At 33.4% G+C, this 27,400-nt stretch overlaps 1 protein-coding gene across 3 annotated transcripts in view; it reads right to left on the reverse strand.

Annotated features, from left to right (window-relative positions):
• FSTL5 (follistatin like 5) overlaps positions 1–27,400 on the reverse strand; it is a 249,089-nt gene that overhangs the window by 117,034 nt on the left and 104,655 nt on the right. For all 3 annotated transcript variants that reach the window (XM_058838127.1, XM_058838126.1, XM_058838125.1), the window contains exons 4-5: positions 8,622–8,818; positions 258–378 (exon numbers count right to left, since the gene is read on the reverse strand). In XM_058838127.1, coding sequence (XP_058694110.1) covers positions 258–378; positions 8,622–8,818 — 318 coding nt within the window. The remainder of the gene's footprint in view (positions 1–257; positions 379–8,621; positions 8,819–27,400) is intronic.

Below are 27,400 nucleotides of genomic sequence, written 5' to 3' on the forward strand. Positions count from 1 at the left end.
CCTATCAATGCATGTTGGCATCAAGAAAGATTATCCGTGAATTCTCCATTACCAAAATCCTTCATAAATCTAGAAGCTACTAGGTATCACTGATTTCTGCTAGAAAGTTTTCTGCTATCCCATGACTATTAAATTGCACTAATTTAAGTACACCATCGAGATATTTCAGGCTTCAAAAATCAAAATACCACCATTTAGAAAAACAAAGAAAGAAAGAGAAAATAAGACTCAAGGAACAGGCTAGTCTTGGTACTTACGAAAAGCTCTATAGAATTCTTCTAGAGCTAGGTGCTTGTCACTGTTATAATCATCATATTTCAGCAAATCAAACACAGAGCAGTCAGACGGTTCCTTGCCAAGCTCATCCCGTTTTATTACCTGACAAGAAAATTATAACCATGAAATTACATTTGAGCTCTTAGAGTTCTCTGGTATAATTAATTGTTTCTAATAATCATTTAATAGATCATTTTAAGGTTGCTGTGGGGCAATGAACTGCAACTGTGTAAAGTCAGAGATTTCCAGTTACTTTGTAATTATTTATTACACTTTTAAAAGTTAATACCTTTAGGACAGACTCTCTGAAATTACACAAAAGTTTTTTAGAATATACACAGCATATATATATAATGGAGATAGACTCAAGCACTATAAAGACAGTGGGAATTTTAAAGCTGATTTTACTTTATATGTACTCAAATGGTGACTGAGAAACATTCAAATATACCTAAAATATCAATTCCCCAAGTATAAATGGCATAATGTCTTTTTCCTCTAATTTCTAACCACAGAAACCAAATGCAAACACTCTCAAAAATAGCTAATATAAACTCTTACTACCCTACTAATTGTATCAAGTTCTTACAGGCTTTTGACAAGCCTATTACCTTACCAAAATCTGTTATATAAGTAGCTGACCTGAAAAGGCTCCTGTTTCTCAATGGGGACACATACAATTCGTAAATGGATCAAAATTAATGGCTGTTAGATTTTTAACTCAGTTGAACTTATTGCAGCCAAATGTCCTTTAATGTATGTACCATTTTGTTTTAGGTCTGTGTATGTTGTAGACATCTACTTAGACTCCAGCCAAGGAATTTTCAAGATGCTGAGAGTGATTTAGAATTGTAGTATTACATGAGGCATGGATTAGAAGCACTACTACACATCTGAAAGAGCCCAAACTAATGCAACATTTCATCGTAATATTGCATAGTTTACAGGGTTATTTTAGGCGGAGAAAAAAATATAACTGTAGTTAATTCCTTGGTAAAATAATTACTCTTCCAACCCTCCATCAGTCTCCTATGATAACTGCAAAACCATTATTTGTATCAACAGAGAATATCTTCTGAAAAACAAGGGATACAGGGGCTTTTGTGTTTCAGTTGTTCTGCAAAGGAATTCATTCAGTTACTATTATTGTAAACACAAAATACTTAAAAGAATAATAGGGAATAACAAAGAATAACAGGAGCATTAGAGGAAACAAAAAGACAAACATTTTATGCTACCAGGAGTCATCTCCTACATAATAATATAAATGCATTATAAAAGATAATCACCTTGTTAGTACATTAGAGAGTATGAAAACCATTTAGAAAGATAAGAAAAATCAGTACTAAACCGCCCTTTGCTATTATCAATTAAAAATACATACTATGCTACCTGAATATTAGTGCTAACTACTTCCCATCCTTTACAAGCCTTTTTATTGAGTTCACATTAAAGTGAATTAAGAAAATATGAAATTGTGTAGATCTTGCAGCTGGTACATAGAGGACAAAAATGTAGTCTGGGAAAAATTAGTAACTCTAAACCCATTACAGTTATACAAGAAGTACTAAATATGTAATGGTGTGTATTGGAAACTTTAGCAGTCACTGAAATTTCAAGGCCATGAACATTCAGTATAAGAAGCATTGTGCCTCTCATTGTTTCATTGTTTTAAGTGCTTGCTTTCACTATTTTCAATTGTACAACTAAGGATTAAACTTTGTACCTAAGGTTGAAGAAAACCATTTTTTAAATCTCCAAAACACCTGGCTTTATTGTATGACATTTTAAATTTAAAATTAATGTGCTCAGCTTCCATTCTTTGAACTAAAATCTGTTATCTGTTCAAATTGACCAATTATAAATTAAAAGCAACATATTTTTAAAAAGAAGAATCATAATTTAAAAAAAAATATTGGATAGAATCATTCTATAATTTCAAAGAATGATACTACAGACAGTGACATTTTATCACCCTGGCAATTATTTAATTTTTTCTACAGTAAATTATCATTTTGATTACCAATAAAAGATTCAATGTTTGATTTTGTACAGACATTTTTTGCTGGTTATATACTTTGGAATTCCTTGGAAAATACACTCACTGCTGATAAACCTCCAAACAGTGAGTCTGTAAGGATAGATTTTAGAAGGCACACAAGTGATTTTATATGACAATTAATCTTAATTCTATAAGAGCTGTTCCATCCTGAATCCTTTTGTTCAGGATCTAGCCACCTCCCAGTTTTCCAATGGGATCTGTGACTTAGATCAGCTCTGTGATCAGAAGCAAAATTAACCTTCATGGAGCTTTTGGGCTGTTGGTTGGCTTGTCCTTTTGAAGGGGAGGGAGACTAATATTCTATTACATGAGACACAACTCAGAACCAGGTACACCTCAGGGTTTGGATTTTGAAAAAATACCTGTTTCTGTAGCCAATTGAAGTGCAGATAAACTGTGGCATGAAGTTACAAGCCATATGAGACTCCAGCAAAGCCAATATGACTGCCTGACAAATTAAGTTTGCACACTTCCTTATGGAAGTTTTTTGCAAGACATTAATTTGCTTAAAAGTTTAGAATAAGTAGAATAAAATTCCATGTGTATGATACATCACTGTGTAATCACACTTGTGTTTCACAGATGATCCAACATTGTGCCTTACATTTTTAATCCTATTAATCTATCAATTTCTGTCCATGGACAGAAGTAAAATGAAAGGAAACTGTTTCTTAAGACAATTCTTTAAACACAGACTGTCTATGCTTTGGTTAAACTAAAAAGTGATTTGCTAGGGAGACAGAAGAAAAACTGGCAAAATTTCTAGCAAGTCACAACCTAGAAGCAAAATACTTACTCTAAAGGTTAAAGCCTGATTGTCTGCGCAATTTTATATTTGTGCCGTACAAGTCAAACATGGATTATTTTATTTAAATCTTTTAAGTTGAAAATTTATACCAGAGAAGGTTTGCAAATATTTATGTCCACAATTTTTAGTTTGAATTTTGTTTGAAAAGACAATGAAGCATTTTCTTTCAATATTATAAACTGGTAAAAGGCAAAATACACAGCAAAACTGTTCTCAGTTCATTGTGAAACCCCATAAAACCCTGTGAAAACTTAGAAATTTGCCTACATTTTCAACTTAAATATGTCTTTTTCAAAAAATGAAATTTATAAATTTGAAATTATACATTTGAAACACTGAGGAGGGATTTGCATTTTCTGGAAAAGGTTAAATTTCTAAAAGATAAAGCACAAAATTATTTATTTCTTATGAAATTCTATACTGTTACCTCAGTTCAGAGCCTCTCAGAAATTAAGCCAGTACAACTCCAAATTTTAGAAGATTGGGAAAGGTACTGTGAGTAAAACTAACAAACTGCACATCAGAATAGATTGTTTCATTCCTTTTAATCTGATTTCTGACAGTCAAAATGAAAAATCTGCAGATGTTATGAAACTAGACCACAAATAACATAACACATCCTTCATTAATCCACTTTACCTGAAGTGTTATCGGTCAGTGGTTTTTTGCTTGCCTGTGATTAATGGCCTTTTTTTACCTCCCTAAGGAAAATTATACATAAATACAACTAGAAACAAAAACTTCCTTTAAATCAAATATGGTCACTCAGTTATCATGTGTTCATCTTCCCTAAAAGCAAGCACATCATCACAACAGTGCCACTCAGTGCTTGATAAAACACCAAGTACATCAAACACCAGACACCGTGAGAACTGTGCTCCAAATTAATTCTGACTGCATAAGGGGGGGTTCAATTACTTGTTCCACCATCTTCCACCGCAGTATAACTTTTTATAAATTAGAAGAATTGATTAATTATGAAACCAGATTGATAATAAAGGTTGGTAAATTGTTCCTTGCTTTAGCTTCCCTTAATCTAGTTAAATCAATATTCTTATAATTTACCACCAAGTTCTATAGGGCAGCAACACCATCCTCTCTTTGGTGCCTATAGTAGCATGATACCTTTGATATATGTAAAGATACAGGACTTGTGCATCACAGAATGACGCAGAGATCCCTGAGCAAATGGATATCTGACACATCTAACCGCCTACAAAGGCATATGCTCAATTTCATTTAAAGGTATTACCTCAATACCATCCCAAATTAATCAAGTTACACAGCTCAGATATGAGACGTCTTTCTGCAAACTACTCCAATGAAAGGCACATTTCCCTGCCTTTCCAATTCTGCACTTAGAACAGAAGACCTAATCTGACTCGGAAGATGTAAATGTGTCCTTTGGTGTCTGCAAACATAATGTTATAGATTCCTGGCTCACAGTGTAAAACTAGAATAGGTATTAGGGTCCCATAGATAGGCTAGATCTGCACTCAGAACTAAACCTGGAACCACCAGCACTCTGAGCCTGGGGCTCTGGACTTAACCAAGATAAAACAATGAGTGCAAACAAAATCCTGCACTATTATACTGTGTGTCCTCTTCCTGCTAGCACCAGCCCTTGAACCTTCTCAAGAAATGAAGCTTGCTCCTGCTTCCTTCACAGCCTGCAAGAGTATAATGGGAAATGCTGCTACTTGAAAAAACCAAAGGCACCTAAGGAAGATCAAGATGTTAGAGTTTGTATGACGATCACAGTGTTTGCAAGCTTTATCTCATTACTAACCCCTAAGAGAGTCTTAATTTTCCTCAACTTTAAAGTTTCATGCACAGTTCTTATTTTTATTTTGAACCTAGAATTGAATATTGCACATGTTTAGTTTTTCCTAGATTAGTGGTGGTAAAAATTGATAATGCAACCTAAATAATATGTCCCTAAATAATAGCAGAAAATAAATAGAACTAAAAGTGAACACGCAAAATTTTCTTATGCCTTTTCCTATGTAACATATAGTGAAAAGCAAAGCTGATTAAAAACACAAAGAAGAGATAGACTCATCCCTTCTCTGAGTTCCAAGCCCTCCAAATAACCCTTAATAACAGCAGTTATTAGATGTAAAATCAGAAGTCATGAAGGTAAAAAACTGAAATGCCAAGGTCCAACTAAGTATTTTGATCTGTTTAAGAAACAAAGTCTGACAGAGAGATGAAATTTATATTAGTTGTGCATCTACAAACAAGGCCCATGAAGTATCAGCTGGTATAAAGTGCAAAAGTATTATCATAATACAAAAATAAAACCAAACTACCTTTGTGGTATTTTGTTTTTGCAGAAGTAAGAATGAGTTTTTATAGAAATTAAATGTATTTGTCCTATGATGACCTAGTAAGTAAAATAAATATATGCAGGTATTTGAAATTACAGATATTAATTCATAAATAAGGATAATAACTTATTTCTATGAATCTAAAACCTGGTCATTGAAAGGAGGGAAAGAAAGAGTAAAATTTATTTTTATCATTATTATGTATTCAACTTGCTTTCAGGCTAAGTCACTTCCCCTTTCTATAAAATTTTGCCTTCTTAGTTTACTATTGTAAAAAATAAATAATAATAAAGAACATCTCTAAGCCTAATCCAGTAAAGATTATTTCACTTCTTCCTTCAAAAAGGAACTTGAATTTCATTCCTAAGCAAGATGAAACATTTTTAGAGCCTATGTATCTTTCACTGATGGCAACCAGAAAAGGTTTACTGTTTATAAAATAGCACTTCCACCATAGTAGAATAACTGCATTCATAACCAGAAAAACACATTTTATTCCCATGCCTACCCATAACACTTCTGCTCTTTTTCCTCTTCTACACAGCAAAAACAATATGCAGTAATCTAACAGCCTACAGTGATAGAAACATTGGTATTTCATTTACAAATTTTTATTAGATTCCAGTTTGGTTTTGCATAAGATAAAATAGGTAAACAAATGAGTTTGTTAACAACCGATTATTCATAGCTAACTAGAAGATTCAATTATCTTCCATTATTTTGGATTCATTTAAAATGTGTCAAAGTGCTTTGAAAACAAACCAAACCCTCCAAGGAACCACATCACCTTACTGGAAACCTTGTAGGTAGATCAGAGATTATGAAGATGATGAGAATCTTACCTATTTCATAGCTCACAGTTTGCAAAGATAGATACTCCCTTTGGTTAGTTCCTACATCTCAAAACAAGAAGTGGTCTAAAAGGTTAAATTCATAAGTCCTTTCAAGATCAAGCCACATCTCGCTTGCCAATATAGGATGTTGAAACTAAAACATTAAATAAGTCAGACTCAGTGATTAATGCAGTCAAGGCAGAGATGAATTTATATTGGAAAAAATGTCCATTTAGCCTGCATGGAGCTACATAACCCTAAAGGTTTCCTATTACATTTACACAGTGTATTGGAGGTAAATTCTTTTCTAGCTGCAATTCTGTATTGGACAACAAAGCCATGAAAAATATTATACCTCGATGCTAGAATTGTTCAAACCACAGAAAAAACAGTCTGCCAAATTTTAATGCATTGCTGTCATACTTGAAGTATTTAGAAAAAATAAAAAAACAAAACAAAACCACAAAAAAACCCAAAAAACAAAGAAAAAAACTCCCACAAACAAAACCACAAAAAAAAACTAAAGAAAAAAAAATGCCCCAAAACCCCCCAAACTTTTCTTACCATTTGAAATGGGCTTTTTTTTTTTTTTTTAATAAAAATGTTACTTTTGCTTTTTTTTGGGAGAGAACATTTGTTTCTCTTGCTTCAAGATGCAAATTCAATAACCTTATGACTTTTGATCCAAAACACATCAATAAAACTGGAGTGTTGCTGTCACCATTTTCAATCTCCAACTGATTCATTTCAATTTTACATTAGGTAGGATGACTATATGGACACCTATGAGATAATAAGTGCAGTCCAAGGGCCTGATTGCACAGCAAGATTGACGAGATGTAAAATTTAAGATGCACTATAAACTGAACTTCAATATTCGATTGAATATAAATTAACTTCAGGACTCCTTGTTTTCTACAGCAAGTATGTTGCTTTTCATACCTCCTTAATATGATTACATTTAAAATGCAGGAGCCATTATTTATGACAACTCTTCAGATTTCAAAATTTTGACCGTGAGAACAACTGAGAAAAATTCTCATAATCCTGAGAACATTTTCAGAAGTACAGTAATATCTCCCTGAGGAGGGTTGACCCTGACTGGATAATGAAAGTTTCATGGGCCAAGAAAAAGTGAGGGAGAGATCACTCACCAATTACCATCATGGGCAAAACAGTGAAGAGAATAACTAAATATAGTTTGCAAACCTATATATATGTGACTCCTGTCTATGTTATCTATTCATATAATATATTCACATATAAATTATTATTTGTAAGATATATACAGGCACCAAAATACTTTAAAAGTTGAAATTCTGAAATATTCTAAAAAGCAGCAGGAAAAATAAATCTTAGAAAAGTACAGAAAAATATTTTTTAATTACTAATTTGAAATAGTGTATGTAATAGTAGTTGACACAATACCTATATTTATAATTACCCTCTGGTCCTTGAAATTGCAGCTAAAATTTTGAAAGTTAACTGAAATGGAAATGATAACTCCAGTTTATTTCTTCACTCTGCCATGTAACTTAAAACACAGGTTAATGATCAATGTCCACATCTAAAAAATCCTCCTTTTATAATTTTAATTGGCTGCCTAGTATTAGACTCATTAATATAATATAAATATGTATATATATAATATAAGTTTAGCCATGATTAGGTTTCTCAAACACAGGCTTCTAGTAAATCAAAGTACATTTGCTCCTTCAACACTGTTTAATAGAATCAATCCTTCTAGGTAGATTAAAGCTAGGGCTGTTATGCCTACCAGAGCAGCAATTACCGGTTTAGATCTGTAATAAGTTAAATTTTACACGGTAGAAACCCCCATGAACTCTCATTGCAAGATTTCTTCTGTATTTCTCTAGCCCTAACTAAGATAAAGCAACTGCTTTATTTGCTTATTTTATTTATTGATTTGCTTATTTTATTTATTTGCTAAAGCAAATGCTGCTTTAGTATTACAGAAGTTATTTACCTCATTATTTTAATAATTTTCAATTTCTAAAATACATCTATACAGTTGGACTGGATGATAGCAAGCAGTTGATAATAAAACAACTCATGGTAACAGCAGTCTACAGTGTTCTAACGCGTTGCAGTATGCTTCAAAGCATTATATGCAAATTTCAGCATAAACACTACAAAATTTCTGAATAATTCAGCCATTTAAAAATTCTCTAATGAAATTTTCCACCTCAGAGACTCACATTTTCTAAAGTATCCTAAGACATGATATTCCCAGTCCTGAAAAAGACATTTGAATAGTCACTGTGCTAATAGAAACAAAAACTAAACCATACCTGAGACAACTCGTTAGTATCCACAAGTCCATTGTTGTCTGAATCAAAATAATTGAACATTTGATCTACAAGAACTTTCTTTAACGCCATTTTCTCACCAACAGGTTTATCTTTTGCTTGTGCAATGTATCTCTGGTTTTGTAGATCCAGTAACATATTTTTCACTTCAGTGTATTCAGTAGGTTTGCATTTATCCCCTGAAAAGAAAATACACAAAACAAGATTATTTGGAACTTGATTTCCTGTTAAAAGTTTAAAGGTGAGCAAAAGTGTATTAACTTCTTATAGAACTATAAACAGAGTTCTTTTAAGAGAGCAGAAATTTATTCTGTAGTAGTTTGATCCATAACATTTCCTTGTCTGGACTTCAAATTATTAAAAATTATTATAAAAACAAATTTGCAGTTGTAAATACATTCCTGGACAAGGTTTTCTGTTTACAGAAAGTAAGGAAACTTTTATCAGTTGCCAAGCCTCTGCTTTTTTTATTTATCATTCTGGAAAGGTGCATCCGAAGATTTATTAAAGTTTTATCTTTGGTAAAGCTTTTCATATAAATGTAGAAATATAATGTATGCAAAAAACCCCTGAAAATATGATAGAAAAATATATGCTATATATTTCATAATAATATTTGACTTCAGAAAGCAGAAACTGCTCATGAGTGCTCATAAGCTATCTCTACCTTTTCATTTATTGGACATAGCAAGCTTATTTGAACAAGAAAAAGTGGGATTGCCAAAGGAAGGAAAAGGATATCTTTGAAATCTGATTTACTCTTTTCATTATCAAACCTTCTAAAAGTGGAAAACGTTACAGAAATATCCTGCATACAATGATTACAGTCAGTACTTATTTTAAAATGAAGAACAAAATAATGTTTGCCTGGTGCTGTCTTATGTCAGTAGCTGCATATTTTAAATTGGACAGGGCTTTAAAAGGGTTTGCTTGGGTTTTTTTTTATTAAGATAACCTTAGGATTTTGAAAGGGTTTTTTATAAGATGAGACGTGTAAATGTATTTGTTGCAGATGTATATTTGCAGTTAGCCAGTACTTCAAGTAGTGAATTCAACACTTAGAGCGATATACTGATTAGCAAAGAAAGCTATTTTACAATCTCCTTTTAGTCACTATTCTGAAGATTCAAGGATTTATGAGAAACAACTATTTACCTCATGGAAACTGCGTAGGCAGTTTTATTTTGCAAGTGGATCTTTTAAGGAACATCTAATTTACATGTATTGGACTGGAATTCATTATTTTGGTATATTTAATGGTATATGCATCATTATGGTGTCACTGTGAATACCTTCACAGCCATTACAAAACTAAGAGAGAAAAAGTTTCTAAATGCTTCTTACTCTCCTAGAAAGACTCAGTTCTAGAAGAGGAGGATTTATGATGGAAATTAAATCATGGAAGAAAAAAAGTTTTTTTGGACTCAAAACCACTCTAGCCTTTTTTGTTTTGGTTTTTCTAAAAGCCACCAACTGTTATGTAGCTATTTAAGTAACAGAAATAGACAAACCCAAACTGTATTTAACTGACAGCCGAAGCTATGCATAGTATTTGCATATTTGTCCTCATCTGCCAGGGGCACGAAGATTGAGGCCATACAATTTGTAAGAGTTGAGTTCTGCATGACTGCTTCTCAGGGGTCTAATGCAGAAATACTCAGTAGGGAAACATGTTTATTCCTCAGGCATTCTGAAGCTGCCGTGAGCAAACCTTGCCATCTGAATAGGTGCAGGCTCCAGGTGGTGGGGAGGGAAAAGTGCACTTAACTTGAACATACTCTAATTCATTTGGGTGAACTCCAAGAGACTGGGCCAGAAAACAAGCATCATCTTTGTCTCCCCTAGATAACTTTTCTGGCTGTGGTGTCCTCGAAAAGACAGTCTGGCCTCACTCAGCTGCAGGTGATGACTAACAGCATTTTCCCTGCACTCTTGGCAGGGCTGGGATGACGAGACAAATCCTGTTTGACAGTGTACTGCTCAGAGCTAGCTGCCACATTCAGATTTTAGCCCCTGTAAATGATCAGTCTCATTCTGCAAGTTCAAAACTGCAAAGAGCTATTCTTCAGAGATAGAGAACATAGTAAAAGACTTAGCTTCTTAATAATATCTGTTAAATCACAGATTTGCCACAGTAGCGTTGACAAGTTGCTTCATGTCTGAGTTTAAAAAAGAAACTCACAGCGACAATTTTTTTCTCTCGAAGCACAGAACCATGTGAACCATTTCTCCCTTTAATGATTGCTCAAGAATTGAAAAGAGATTCTCATCTCTACAAAGGCAATAATGATGCTAATGTTCATTTGAGTACTGAAGATTATTTAATTATAAACTCTGGACAACTTTTGTGCAAACTGCACAAGTATTTCCATGAGTGATTTTACAAGCCATGTAAATTTAGAGGAAAAACAATTAAATTTATATATCAAACGATCATGAAAAACATTGCAACAATTAGTTGCATTTCCTAGTTTTAATTCAAAATAGAGTTTATGGAAAAAAGTTGTAAAGGAAGTTTGATCAGTCCAGGAAAGATATTTGAATGTACTTTAGATATTCACTTTACATCTAAAACTTAAGTTAAAATAAACTCATGTGTTCTGTCACAACACCTGTTCAGAGAGAAAATAATTCAGAAAACATCTTTTCCACAACATTTCTTCTTTTTGTATACTTCTCCTTGCATAGCAGAAAGTTCTGTGGTTAGTATAAGTCATATAAGACAGTGACAGACATACATATTGCAAGTTTATAAGCTATTTATAAATAAAATTTTCCCAGAAGAGAAAAATATTTGTATCATTTTTTAATATAAAACATCAATGTTACCTAATACAAAATAATCTGGGAGACTGCTACTGCCACTTGGGTACTTCCTTTTAGAAATGCTTCATTCAAAAATTAAGCAAAGCAATCTGTTCGGACTACTACATGTATATTTTGCTAAAAATAATATTAAATAACTATGTAATAGAACATTATTTAGTAGTAATATTTATTAATGACTATGTAATTTAATATGATTTAATAGTAATATTGACTACTAAATATTTCTATTATTTAAATAATGCCCTTCAAGCAAGTGAGAGATGAACCTTTAGTTTATGATCTTGGCTAATGACAGTTCTAGTAAACCAGGTTTTTGCAGCTATACTACATTAAAACCTTTTCATTTTATATATAATTGAAAGTAGTCTTTACAGAAACATATGGAATTTACGGACAAACGTGATGGATGGATGTTACTGACAGATAAGGGAATCACAAGGAAACAATGAGAGACTCCTAGAGAACACAGGGCACAATTTCATTAATGAATTGTTCTCTTATTGTCATGACTGCCTTTTTACTTTTGAGGAAATGTGAAGCTGATGTTTAAATTACAAGAATGAGGCTCTGTTTACAGGAGACCTCCCTCAGGCTGGAGCAGCAGCGCAGAGAAAAACTCAGTGGCTTTATTTATGTTCTAATTTAGTAAGCATTAGTTGTGAAATAGTTGTCTCAGTGACACACAAATGGTAAATGGGGATTAAGTACGTCAGCCTTTATTGAGAGGAAAAGTAATTTACGCTTAACAAAACTGAGAAAGACGAACTACTGGGAATATACTACAATTATATTACTTCCAAAAAGGCCTACTAAATTCCATATAATTAGCCACATACATGAAAGGGTAACCTACTTGTACGTAATTTACTCAATTCAGCTTTCTAGTATTTTTTTCTTTCATTTTTGAATAAGAGTTCCTACAAGAATAAATAGCTATTTTCTGAAAAAATCCTAGAAAGTAATAATAGAACAAGAAAATATAAAATTTGCTTTTCTGTTTGTTTCATTCATGGAAAGGACCAGTTATACTACATAGCAGTTTATGTCAAAAAAACAAACCAATAAATCAGACCAAAACAAAAAAAAACCCCAAAAAACCCCCAAAAAACCCAAAAAACTAAATAAAAGAACTCTGCTATGATTTATTTCACAAGTTCCCTGACATTTTCTTTGCAATCACAGAAGTTGTGCAGAAACTTAAAAGTAACAAAACAAACAATGGAATCTAAGTGCAGGTCTCCAGTTCCATATCTTGCACTCTCTGAAGCAATGTCTAAGGTTTACTTCATTCAAACTCAAAAATAGTAGAAAAATGGAAACATTTGCTGTTTCCTTCCATTCAGTTGAACAGTTTTGTAGTAGTATCTCTGTTACCTAGGAAACAGCTGAAAGTTAGATTTTGAGTGCTATTGTCCTTCTAGACAGTATTGAATAGTGGTCTCTGCCTATAACAGAAAAAACAAAGTTGTTTTTGACAGTCTTCTGTAATTTTTAAGAGAAAAAAACCCACTAAATTAACTAATTTTTTATAAAAATATGGGAAGGGAATATACACATTCTTAACACCTGCAGAATTAAAGAATCAGGTAAGACAATAGTTTAGGGAACACTCCTTACATCCAAAGCCAGATATCAGATTCCTGTTTTTTGTAGTTTTTAGAAAAACCCTAATATACACAAGGAAGAAAAGAATATACATATTTAAGAAACAGAATAAAACATTTGATTTCTCTTCTCAGTTCTTTCACCGCATTCAGGGTTAATACTTTAGCCTTTCTTTGCCTGAGACACTCCATTTAGCAGGAACAACCCTTTTGTCAGAAAGCGAATATTCATGGATGTCTATCCCTACAAAAGTCATCAGCTGCTGAGATAAAATTTGATTCTGAGCTATGATTTTGCAATGAGTTTTAGCTCTACCTATTGATAGATTTTTATCTATATAGCACAAATGGTTTCCACATCCTTCTTCTAAAATTAAAATAACTTTGAATCTTTCAGACATGGCAACTAGTTTTCAGTCAAGCACATCTCATATGAACAGTTTTAAATAATCCAAAAACTATATATACAGAAATGTTCACTGCAAAATCACAAATTATATTGCATGCAGCAAACATGAGAAATTAATCCAAGAGATATGCACACACACACATTCATGTACACATACACATATCTGATACCTATTCAATTAAAAACATAACATAAGGGGTAACTATAAGGTCTTCATCCATTCAGCTATTTCTCAACATCTGTCCGTAGATAAAGCATGAAAGTTGTAATCTTACTCGTAGCCCTAACAAATGGAGGGACACTTTGGATCACTAAAATTGCTTAGGTTAATCTGAAAGAAACTTAAAGTTCAGATATCATTTCACAATATATTATTTTTCAATATAAAACTCATATCTTCTGGATCTAGTGGTCAAAATTTTGACCTTTATTCTTTGGTCTCCTTACTGAGAAACAATCTCACCTGCACATAGAAGTGAATGTTGACCTATGGCCCAGAGTTTGAGATGGGTGGAGAGGAAAGTTTTACACTCAAAAGCAAATTAACAGGGATTATCATCACAGCTTTTCCCTGTTGAAGCTATGTTCTAAATAAAAGGTGAGAATTCGAGAATTTTCTACCGTTTTTAAAACACATGAGATTTCAGGCCTGCAAATTTTGGCCTGACAGCTGCTCAGCTTACATATTCAGAGTGACTAAGAAGAAAAAAAAAAAAAGACATTTTCAATCTGTGTTTGGCTTCTGGGTTTTTTGGGGGGGTGGAGCTGGGTAATTTATGCAGCACTCAATCTGCAGATGTGCTGCTTTATATCCTCTTGTGTGGCATCCATGCTTCCTAATGACATATATAATTATCTAAAGCTAAATTTGGCATTACTGTCAAAGTCAAGATACTCAGGTGTAAAGGACTTTAATTACTTGATTCTGTTGTGCAAATATGTCTAAACAGCTACAAAAATTTTTAAGAATGTTCAATAGTGTTCTCTATTGTTACGGGATACACATATAAAAATAGCTCCCAATTAAACAAACCACACAACTATCAGGAGACAGGCAAACAAATACAAAATTTTAAAGTTATATCTGTCATTGTCCTTGAAAAATACTTCTAATTTATTACCATAGCTGGTACATAAAATAGAAATTGATCTAGGTTTTCAAAACCTTACTTGTACTTTGTAAATAAGGAATAATGCTGTCCTTTCTTCAAATACCACCAGTTAAAGTGTTCTTACCCATTTCAATTTTTCAAAACTAAAAACCATAAGACAAAAGTAATAATTTCACTTAATTCCACAGATTGGCACAGCTCTGGTATCCAGACTTATCTGGAGACACACATAAACAACTTTTCAGTGCCTAAACAATCAATAGTTCAGATACACTAATCAGATCTTCCTTAGAGAAATGCTATTTAGGTTAAATAACAGTAGAAGCTGCAATAAATTTGCATTAAGATTAACCAAAAAAGTAACTGAAAATCAGTCACAAAAATACTGAAATCAGCTTTTGGGGTAGTGATCTGTGTTGTTCTTCTGGTTGTTAATGCAGAGTAGTTGTTATATCACAGATCTCTTGACAGAAGAAAATAGGTCATACAAATTTTCACCTTCAAGATGGCATTTGAAAGGTATAGCAGGTTGGCAGTAATGAGCAAAATATCATTTTCCACAGCTGAGAGAACAGTGATTGTGGGGGTTGTGTGGACTGCATGTTAGCATCACAAACACTGTAAGCAGTGCCAGTCTGTAACTGCGAAATGTAGGGCTCTTCTACAGGACTGACCCTGTTGTGAAACAACTCAAATCCACACCGTTCTTATATAGAGGTATCACTTCTCAGAATTTTTCATGTCTTTCATGCTTACTTTGAGATGTTATTCCATGACAAAGAAGAGATGAAAATGGATGTATTTTACAAATCAAGGGTTTTGGTTTTTTTCTTGTATCCAGCTCAAGCTTTTAGATCAGTTTTTCTATTTGTTTCACACATCTTTAAAAAAAAAAAAAACAACAACCTTCTGTTTCCTCAATAAACATTAACATATAGCATTTAGAAGATAATCCGGACTTCCTTCTCCTTTCTAAAAGAAATTTTAGAAAAAAGAAAGAGCAAAAATGAAAAAAAAAAAACCCAACCAAAAGCATTCCACATCCAGTAAGGAAACGCTTATGGAATGTAAGCCTCACCAGAAAATCTATACAGAATTTCACTTCTGCTTCTTGGGAAATGTGTTTCACAGGACTCTCTCTTATTAAAAACAAACAAAGAAACAAAAACTTACTGAAACAGATGAAATATTAAGTCACAATCTTTCTTTTCCCAACAGCTTCACAGAGATTTGGAATACTAATAGGTTTATGAAGGTGAGGTACGAAGACTGGGCTAAGTCTAAGTAAAACAATACTAAAATGTTGGGGGAAAAAAAATGAAGACAGTTCTGTTTCTCCATTTCTATTTCTTCTCCATCATCACTTCTGCCCACTTCTTCCTTTGTTTCACCTTTGACACTGTTGGGTTTTTCTGCTAATTGCAGAAGTTGTTACATTCAGTCTTTTGCTATAGGAAAATGAGACTTAGTTTTATGTGTGTATATATATATAGAACCAAAAAATAACAATAGCTTGGCATCACACACACTTGTGTCTGAATTTCTGTTCATACTCGTATCTGAAGTTAGAGTCATGTAAATCAATGCCATAGAAAATCTAGGCCTCCATAGCCTGACTTGCATTTAGAGATGCAGTGTGAACCTTGCAAAGTTCCCAGATTATGCACAGTTTGACCAGACATCCTTAAACAGTGATTAAACAGATCATTGTTTTCTTTCAGAGTCACAGAAAAGGCTACCTAGAGAAAATAGATCAATATTTGAATTGAATACTCTTGAATTCCTGTAAATAAAGGTTTTAGTACAGATATTTCTCATCTATGGTTTGATGTAGAAAGGCATTAGAAAAAATTAGACTCCAGCTTTTCACCAATTGCAATGAAATTCATAGAGATTTGTTTTCTTACAGCTGAAGCTTTGTTTCTAAGTGTTTTGTTCAGCGCTTAATCTTCAGCAGAAAATGTCCTTATTCACAAAGATTTTAGGATTTAAGAAGACATTTATTTCTGTCTGGTTTGATATTAATTCTACGTTTCTAGATACAATCAATTCTTCACGTACTTAAAAAAGGCTTGTAAAGCATTACAACAGACTACCCATGGAGTCACCATCCATGGAAGTGTTCAAAAAACACATGGATATGACAAGTGAAGACATGGTTGAATGGTGAACACAATGCTGTGCTGGGTTAACAGCTGGACTTAATGATTTTAAAGGTCTTTCCCAACCTTATCAATTGTATGATTCAAATCAAAGCGATCTGAAAGTAATGTGAATCCAACAAATATTCCTACCATATTAAGATCTTTTTTTCATGTCAATACAATGCCTGATTGGAGTAAAATGAAAGGGGATGTTTGTTTGGGGTTTTTCTTAAATTTGTGCTAATTCTAATTTCAAGTTATTATAATATTTTTGCTTTTTTACTGTGACTGTGGATGGATAGTGTTTTTCACTATGACTTAGTTAATGCTGCCTTCCAAATCTAAAGATGAGTGTTTCCTTGCCATAACTCAAGATACACCAAGATGTCTACATGAAGAGTGCCACATCTGCCATTACAATTAACCTGCCAAAACAAAGTTATATACAGACCAGTTTTTGCATCTGAACAGAACACATCTAAAGATATTATTTCAGCATTAACTTAATTTTGCTTATGGATTCTGATATTCTGGCATTATATACCCCAAACAGAGGTGACTTTTAAAGTAAGCATGCAATGAAATTAGAGTTTAAATAGTTTTAATGATTCTGTAATCATCTGAGTTTGACTAGTACTTTTTGTTTTGTTTTCACCACTTTTAAGCAGCAAAAGTCCCTTTAGGAGAAAAATAGATGTACTAAAAAAGTCGAGGTATGCTCTTAACTAAAAGATAACAGCTGACTTGACCATTTGTGGAAGAAAAGACCGTATAATAACTATTATCAAAATTTTTAGATGTTAAAACCACTTTCCAGAGCTGTATTGCTTCCTGTCAATAAAGAGTGAAAAGCTTTCATGAATTTTTTATTACTCTCACAATCAAATGAAATATTTCTTATTATTTGTGTTTGTGTTGCTCAGTTAACGATTTTTCTTGAGAACATATTAGGGATCACTGAGCCAAATGCTGAGATTGTGGAAGCTTATCTTAGTACTGTGTAACACATACATTGCTTCTGGAACAGGTATAGTTACTGTATTTTATATAAAGTCTCTGAAATAGGTGGTCTGGTTTACGTACAGAAACATTATCTTGTTAACACAAGATAACATCTAACACTTTAAAATATGGACTTTCAACCTGTCAACTAGTATGTGCCACAGAGCAATTTTGGGTACATCTATTCCCTCACAATAGATGATGTAAACTGACACTTTTCCTTCTATACGTCTCTTCTTCAAAGATAAATGAAGGGAGGTAGTGTAAGATTTCAAAATATGTAACCTGCAAAATGGATACAATTCTTGTCTATTTGTAGAAGTGTTACACCCACATCTGCTATTTGTATTTTCCTCCTTTCAAACTTTGGCTTTGAAGTAAATAGGTTTCCAGTCTCTAAAAACAAATTCTGAATTATAAAAGGACATTATAGGTTGTCTTTTGGGGTATTTCTCTGTAGGGGGATTCTCATCTCACACCATACTAAAATGCTCTGCCCCACCATAAATTTTGTAGAGTTTCTGCACAGTTTTGAAGCCATGCAGGTTCAGCTGGTTTATGGAGAAGGAGTAATGTTCTCCCTCCAAGAAGTTTTACCTCACCAGAGAGCAAATGTCAAGAGCACAGCAAGAGCAGGGAATTTTTCACTGACTGAATTAAGCCAACATCTGCATACTGAAAAGACCCTTAACTGTGAAAGAAAATTATGTATATTTGTTAAGAAAAAGTGTGAATTTTTGCTAATAGCACTAAATATATTTGATAGATCCCTAAAATTATAGATAAGTGAAAAAGGCCAAGTTTTCCTCAAAATTATTGAACAATTACATTCAAATTCTTCCTAAATATAATGGAAAAATTCATGATCATACTATTCTAGAATAAAATCAGTTCCAGTTTGAAATATGATATTTGAGTTACACCTGTTACAAGACAGTAGCAGCAGTGCTGGTTAACAGAACTACAACACCAGGAAAGGAATGCAGGATGAGGTGTGGACAACACAGAAATTTCATGCACAAATCTATTGTGAAAACATATTTGTTTCAATTTTCAGATAGCTAAACAACAGGTGCAAATGTCAAACAGATTAACAAATAAGAGTAGATACATTAAACATTAAATGTAAATGAAAAGTAACCCCTCATATGTGATATTGCTATTTCAGTTCCAGAGAAAATAGGTTGGGAAATTATGTCAGACACAGAGTGTGTATATAAATATGTATATTTATGTGTGCTAATGATAATAAAGCAGCAGCCAGGTTTAAGATAGAAGATAAGTTATTCAAACCATTTAATGTTTGGAAAGGTGTCAATTACCCTATTAAGCATGGGAAAATTGTATCTGCATAAAACTGCTTAATATATCATTGCAGACCAAGTTTAGCTGCTATTATACTTTTGTTGTTTCAGAAAAGCAGAAACACAGTGGGAACACTATAATAAAGTACTAGCTGTTTTACAGAAATAATTTGAGCTATAAACAAGTATCCTCAGTTCTTATTTTTGTACTAAATAGAAATTAAATCCACAAACTCATTTAACAAACTCTAGAAACAAACTTGATATATAAATTTTATCTTGGTTGATTGCCTGAAATAGCAGGCACCGATTTGATTTAGATAAAATTCCCTCCATTTTAGTTTCTTATATTGAACTACACCATGGTAAAGAAATTATTATTTTGAAAAAAGATATTCCCTTTTCATAAATCAGAGAAAATGCACAAATACAATTGTACTACTACTATCAGATTACTTAGTGGATTTTCTCAAACTCTTCTACTTTTGTTAACTCATTCTAGTAGAAAAGTAATGTACAAGAAATGAATAGAAAACATGTACTGTGTAAAAGCATATTTTATATGGACTGAAAAATGGCAAAAAAATGTCTAGTGATTCAGTCTGACTGAATTCTACATACTAGCACCAGACTTTTCTCATTGTAAGTAATAAGACACACAATGCAAATGTTCAAAAATCCCTGCCTAAAAATAAAAATCATGTATGAATTACTGTTACTCTTGAAGTCTTCTAATTATTGTATCCATAGGCATACAAAACTGATTTAAATGACTGAAGTCTTTAGAAAAAGCAGTACATTGGAAAGAAGATTGTACTGTGACATGTACGATGCCATGTTAATGGATGACAACCTTAATTTTAACGATTTGCAAATATACCCAGGTTTAACCTAAATTTTCCTCTAGACCTTAACTGAAAAGGGAAGAGGAAGAAAAAGGTGAAAAAAGAGCTTCATATTATCCTAAGATTATTTTCAATAATAAAATTGAAAATTGAAATAGCTAATTTTCAGAGCTTCCTAGCAGCAACAAGTAACCCAAATTTAGTGTGTCATTTGACTTGGAGACTGAATTCTATGTTACAACCAAGGGGTACCACAACATTCAAGTAATAGAGACAAGGAATGTTATTGCAGCTGTTATTATTTTACTACTATTGCCAATACTACCATTATTATTATTCCTGTTCTGAGAAAAGAGTGAGATTAAATAGTAAAAATAATTTTGTTTACAAGACATTCCAGTAGCCCCACAAAAGCAGGCTTTCCAGAAAGACTTACTCTGCAAATAACCTTGAGAATCAAACTCATTCTTTATTTCGCCTTTTTATACATTCCCATCTAATAAAGGGGAAGTGGTGAGAATGGCCACAAAATTGTCTTTTAGAAATTAGAAAATAACTTTTAAATTGGATGAACACTGGCATGTTAGAAGTCATTGGAACTACTGCTGTCTTGATTTTTTAGAGTTGTAAATATGTATGTTCTTTGGGAGCATGTTCCTGAATTCTGTTTTGTTTTAAGGGAAAACATGAATCCAAAAATTCTCGCTCCCATACTTCTCGGAAACTATTAATCCATTTTATGTATTGGCAGAAAATAAAATGAACGGCATTTAGATACATATTATCTATCACCTTTATAAATGAATAACCTTATTTTGCCTTTCAACTTCACCTATTCTATTGTCAGAAGAGGTAGTCAAGATCCTTTCACAAAAACTAAAAATATATTTTTGAAGTCTCAAACAAATAGTAAAAGTTAACCAAATTTAATTACCAGTAACCAGAATTCTCTGAGATGCAAAGTGAAATCTTAGCAAATGCTAAGAGTTAAGAAATATTTTCAGCTTTGTAATGAATTGGACAATATATCAGCGTGTAAATTACAACATGACCACTTGTGCGTATACTACTCATAGCACTGGACAAGAATAAATAAGAAAAGGTAGGAAAACAAGGGCACATGACATGCAGTTCTTTAAGAGCTCCCTTTTTCTTAAATTAATGATTCTTTAAAACTCCAAGGAACTGTCACTATTTGTCAATTCAAACCTTTAGTGACTTCAAGAAATGCCCTGACCAATTAAAACTACTTTGAGTCCTATCTAAGAATAACAACCTTCATTAAAAGCTCTTAATGATAGCTAATTCAGCAGGGATACACCGCTGTGTGAGAGTAAACAGAAACTGCAAGAAACCACAATAACTATTTCCAAGAAATGGATTATCCAGTTACATTTGTAGGTCAGCTGAAGGATGCTGTAAAACTTCAAAGCCGTTTCACTCTTTCAGACTTGTAAGAGGTTTAAAAACATTGGTTATTCTTCAAAAATCCACCAAGACAAATGATCAAGAATTTGGGGATTGCATTTGAGATTAAACACCCATGGCCAGCTTCACAGTATCACAAGTCCTTCTGAAAAAAGCATCAGTAACTTGAGAAGACACATTAATGAAAGTGAAATTTGTTATTTAATATGAACCTATCACCTACACCAAATTCACTGCTTAAATTTTTTCTGAAGATACGCAAATGTGAAGAGGCTTCTGGTAGGGTCTTTAAAGTTTAAGAATAATCTAAATAACTTTTTTTTGAAGAATGCTTTCTATTTGGATATACTATCCAAATATATCACGAGAGACAAGATACTCAAACTCCAAACTATTCTAAGTAACAGAAATTATCTCATTAAGAAGAGAACATTTCACCTTAATGGCCTTAATTCTCATGTTCAGTAAATTAATGTGTGTCAGCAGAGTGAATTACACTCCATTCTTAGCTGCTTGCCTGAAAAAAATCTGACCCTGAGGAAGGTGGGGACAGCCTTCCTAGGCCTGAATGAGTGCCCAGGCTTCAGAGGTATCCCTGAGGCATCTTGGCAGGCTCAGTCTCAGATCCTGAACAGGTGCCAGAGGGCAACAAGGATTTGAAGAAGAGGAACTGGAAAAGATTTAAATATGAGAGGCCTGATACTAAAACATAGTGCAAAAAAAAGTGAGATCGCCTCACCGAGTCACGTTCCTTACCAGGCAGTGGGAGACAATCATGGCATGACACTGACACCTCTGCTTCTAGAGGCTTACCCATGTGTTGGCTCAGATCAACACCCTTGGTTTCCACAGGGGAAGCTACTTAATTACAAGGCATGAGCTCAGGTGCATTTCAGGTGCTGAGAGCTGACATTCTGGCCATAAATTGAGAAACCAGTCTATACCTCAACTGGGTATAATCTTCTGGGTTACCATTAGACAGTTCTAAGGGACTAAGAAAAAGGCAGATAAAAAAAAGCTTTAACAGAATAAATTCAAAAGTCCACATGTGCCAGGTTTATGACCAGTAGACCAAGCAATTCCTGACCTGTGAAGGCCGCAAGCAGGTTAACAAATTTATCACTCTGTTTTTTCCCCAAGGGAAAAAGAGTTCAAACGTGTAAAAAGAAAATCATCATGATAAGGACAAATATTTCAAAAAGTAAGGAGGTCTGATTATAAAAAAAACAAAAAACAACCATTAACATTTTTTAATTAATATTTTAAATCAGGACAGAAAGACAAAATAAAGGATGTGGGTGGACTCACCAACTTCTTTATCCATGCATGAGCACAGAATCCCCTCAATAGATACTGCTGAAGCCAAAGTACATACCAGTAACAAACATTTCTGAAATATACCATTTTAACATATACATTAGAAATAAGTACATGCTACAAGTCATGCTGAACAAAACACTATCATTTCTACACTGTCACTTTGCCACAAATCTCCTTGCAAAGAGTCAGATTTAGGAATCTGAATTAAAAATCTGAGCATAAAGTAATTTTATGTTGCATATCTCAGCAAAAGAGTTGAGGAACACTCAGAAACTCTTCTCAGCAGAAAATTTTCCCAGTTTAGTATTCACAAGTGTGTATATATTTAGCCAGTCATTTGGGTGTTCTTTTATCTCATCATCAAGGCATGCTGCCATGGTACAACCTTCTGGAACACAGTCTATAGTAAATATTTTCCTTCAAAGCTATTTCTTATCACACAATAATGACGGGGACTTTTTTTTGTCAAAGGTAGACAATCTCTAAGTAGAATTTCACCATAGCTATGTCACATAACCATTTCTTGGTGTGCATTAGATATTGTCAGATATGAAGAAAAATAATTTGTCAGAACAGAAGTATTTGGTCAGCAACAAGAATGGGCTGTTATAGAGTAGCTCTCTAAACAGATGTGGTTTCTGTTATTGTCCTTTTGCCATCTGACATTAAAATCAGGTCCAATTTATTTAGATTAGTATTTGTTCAATGCTAAAAATATCATGCTCAGCAAATACAAATGCTATCTGTTCAGAAGAACCTTTATTCTAAAGGCACATCCACAGAACATTATTACACACCTCTTTCCCTTACCCTTTTCTATTTCTCTACCACTATATTTTCCTTGATCATTTCTGGCTTGTTAAATGTGTTGGTTTACTTACTACAGTAGGATTAACTATGTTAAAAGCAAGAGTCTTTGCACTCTTGTATTGGCACCGAGTTTCTGACTATCAGAATATTTAATTCCTCATTTACTGAATGAATTAATATGCAAGGTTTATCTAAGAACCACACACTGAACATTCCTACACATTACTGCAATTGCTCTACATTATCTTCCCCTACCCCTAAAGCAAAGAGTGATAAAATTCTCAATGTGCTTTCCCTGTGGATATAATGTTTCTGTCAAACAGATGGGTGGATTTCTTCAATCTTTCTAACAAGAATTAATGGAAATTAAAAATGGATTTATGGACTAGTGGCAGATGGCTGAAGGATTTTGCTTAGGTACAACTCATGTAAATTACAAAAAAAGCAAATTCAACCTCTTGCTGTGGACAAGAGGTTACTCCTGCATTAAATTAGGAACATTCTGTTCACTGCTAAAAGGAAGTAAACACTTTCCTTTTTACAGCTGAACATTACTTGTTCCAAAAGTCATGTGCTTGGAAACACAAGGCTAAGGGAATAAGAAATTTGCTTTCTATTTCACAGGGTTACAGAATGGGAAAGTTTGGAAGGAACTGCAGTGGGTCACATCTTATCCAGCCTCCCTGCTCAAGCAGGGTCGTCCCAGAGCACACGACACAGGATTGTGTCCAGACACCTCTTGAGTATCTCCAGTGAGGGAGACTCCACAGCCTCTCTGGGCAACCTGTTCCAGTGCTCTGTCACCCACACAGTAAGGAAGTTCTTCCTCATGTTCAGGTGGAACCTCCTGTGCATCAGTTCCTGCCTGTTGCCTCTTATCCTATTGCTCTGCATCACTGGCAGAGCCTGGAAACATCCTCTTGGCACCCTCCCTTCAGATACTGACAGACATCGATGAGTTCCCCTCTCAGTTGTCCCTTCTCAAGTCTGAACAAGCCCATCTCCCTCAGCCTGTCCTTGTAAGAGAAATGCTCCAGTCCATTCATCATCCTTGTTGCCTTCCACTGGATCCACTCCACAAGCTCCATGTCTCTTTTGTCCTGAGGAGCCCAGAACTGCACACAGCACTCCAGATGTGCCTCACCAGAGCTGAGCAGGATCACCTCCCTTGACCTGCTGGAATGCTCTTCCTAATGCATCCCAGGACACCATTGGCCTCTTGGCCACAAGGGCACTGCTGCCTCAGGGACAGCTTGTCCACCAGGGTCCCCACATCCTTCTCTGTGGAGCTTCTGTTCCATGCCCATGTAAAAACTAACAGCTCTGGGTCTAAAAACACTAGGACTGAAATCTTAGAACACAGTTTGATTTTGTATTCACAGTAATTTATTGCTATGCAGAAAATTGATTTCTTCTTTGTTAAAAATTATATTTGGAAAGAAAACAGTATCTCTGCAAAAATAAAGAGTATTTATAAACCCCAAATCAATTTAAGTAGATTCTATAAAACATTTTAACAATAACTACATTTTTTTACTCATTCACAAAGGTCTTGATAACCTAATGTAATACTAAGTTACAAGTTCTGAAGCCTCAGAAATTATACATAAAAAAGACAATAATTTATTTATAGGTCTCTATTAATTGTTTATGTTTCTTGAGTTAAAAAAAAGGAACTCTTCTATTTTATGTTGTTATAATTACAGAAACTAGTCAGGGAGCTAATCTCTATTTCTGGTGAAAAAATAAAACAATTAAAAATTTCTTCTGTCAATACATAATAATATTTAACCTATACTTGCATTTTAATATAATATCTATTATAATATTATTCTTATGATCCATTTAATTTTTAAAAGCACACTGGAAACAAGTTAAGATGATGGTTTGGGGCACTGGTTTACTGCTTGCTTTTTTTTCCCCTCCAGAACAATAACCTACAATAATCTGTGTAATCTATTTGAAATCTGTTCTCTTACTAAAAACCCTCTATGTGAACAATTAAAATTATAATTACTGGGGTATTTCAGCTCTATCTAGATAGTCATGTTAGTTTCAATTCCAAAATGTTAATGGATTTTCAGGTTACAGGCTTTAGGTAAAGCTAATCTTTATCAGCCTTGAGAAGAAGTTGTAAAACCAACCTTAAGTGACCTCTAAGAATTGTTACCTCATCATACAATATAATTTCTGGTAAATTTCCAAAACTAGCAATATTGTTCCCAAATTTTATTTGTTCCTGAAAGTATTAAGATTCCTAAAAGATATTATTAACACAGATATATTATCAAACCTACCCAAGCCTACTCAGAAATTTAAAAGACAGTTTAGGCATTGCACGATTGCTGGTAGATGAGTACATTCTGAAGAATAGTGTGCAATTTGGAAAGAAGTCAACCCTGACTAGAAGCACAATGTGTACTCGGAAGCAGCTTTTTTAGTGATGCAACAAAGGTACTTGAAGAGCTTGAATGGCTACACACACGGGTAAATTGAAGGACATAACCCATCATGCATTTATCAAAAACAAGTTCCTTCCACTTCAGTCACTGTTGATACTGCTGCTCTGTTGAAAACAGCAATTTTGCTTTACATATTTAGTCTACAAATCCAACAGGAATGCAACAATCTCATGAAAAGGCAATTAATTGAGAAAAAAATATAACCCTGCTTTTGACTTATCACATTAAAACACTGTTACGCAGACATACATACAGACAGAAATTATAGCTTTGGCAGGAAACACAAACTTTACAAACTTAGCCAAACAAAGAATCAGTTTACGGAACTACACTCAATTCTTAACGGCTCCAATGGTAAAACACAATTAGTGAAGTCATTAATTTGTCACATATGATTACTGCTGCTAGATTACAAAGCTGGCTTCCACATCCTGTTCTTAGCCCACACTGAGAGCTATATTCTTAGAAAATGTATGTAGAACTGGTTTGTTAAAAATTGCAGCTAGAAAATTAAGAACTAAATCCCACTAACATGATACAAAGATATGTATTACTTTTCCCAAGTCTAATTGAATTTCCACATATTTGAAGTCAAAATAATTTAACTCAAAAAATTTAGACTTTTCTGCTACCTTTCAAGTACAGCTAAAAACAAGTCTATACCTTTTATTTCGTATTTACTATGGACTCCAAAGATTTAAAAATTAGGAAAGTGGGAAGTCAAGCAGTTGAAATATTTAATGCTTAATTTGATATAATGAACTTTAATTGAGTTTTTAAAGAAGTGTGTGTGGGATGGTAGGCTGAATTCTGCTCCATACTAAAAATGTATTTTCAGGGAACATTCATACTGACTGCACCTAACTTATCCTTTGGAAGGTGTATTGGCATTCTAATGATTTTTCACTGTAAGAATAAAAATAAATCACTTTTCTCACTTGAATATTTTCATTTTAAAAAGTCAAGTCCTTCTATGATTTACTATTATAAAATATGACAATTACTTTTATTATGATTAGTCCAAACAAGATGAGACATAACATGTATAAAACTCTTCCATCCATAAGGTAGAGTTCTTCTGAAGGTACCAAATGCAAGATGCAATACCAGTTTTGGTTTTTTTCAAGGTAGACCAAAAGATATAAGTACAAGCCAACTCTGTCTAATTTATACACAAACTGTTGGTTTTTTTCCCTAAATCAATAGATCCACACATTGCACTTTTTTTCAATAGATTTATGGATCTATTTGGAACAGATTAGTTCATGAGCAAGTTATTGACCATGAAGTTTGAAAAGAGAAGCGCAGGACAATTATACAAGGAACAAATATATAAACACTAAAATATTTCTATCTTAAATATAAACCAGTTATATGAGTTTCCTGAAACCATTCTTTCAAACTATTTGTTGCTAGCAAAACCAAGCACCTATTAGCTAAAGTTCCTTATAACTCCCAATTAAAGTTAATTGAATTAATAAATTGAAAAACA

Source organism: Poecile atricapillus, chromosome 4, assembly GCF_030490865.1.
Source record: "Poecile atricapillus isolate bPoeAtr1 chromosome 4, bPoeAtr1.hap1, whole genome shotgun sequence".
Taxonomy (NCBI): Eukaryota; Metazoa; Chordata; class Aves; order Passeriformes; family Paridae; genus Poecile; species Poecile atricapillus.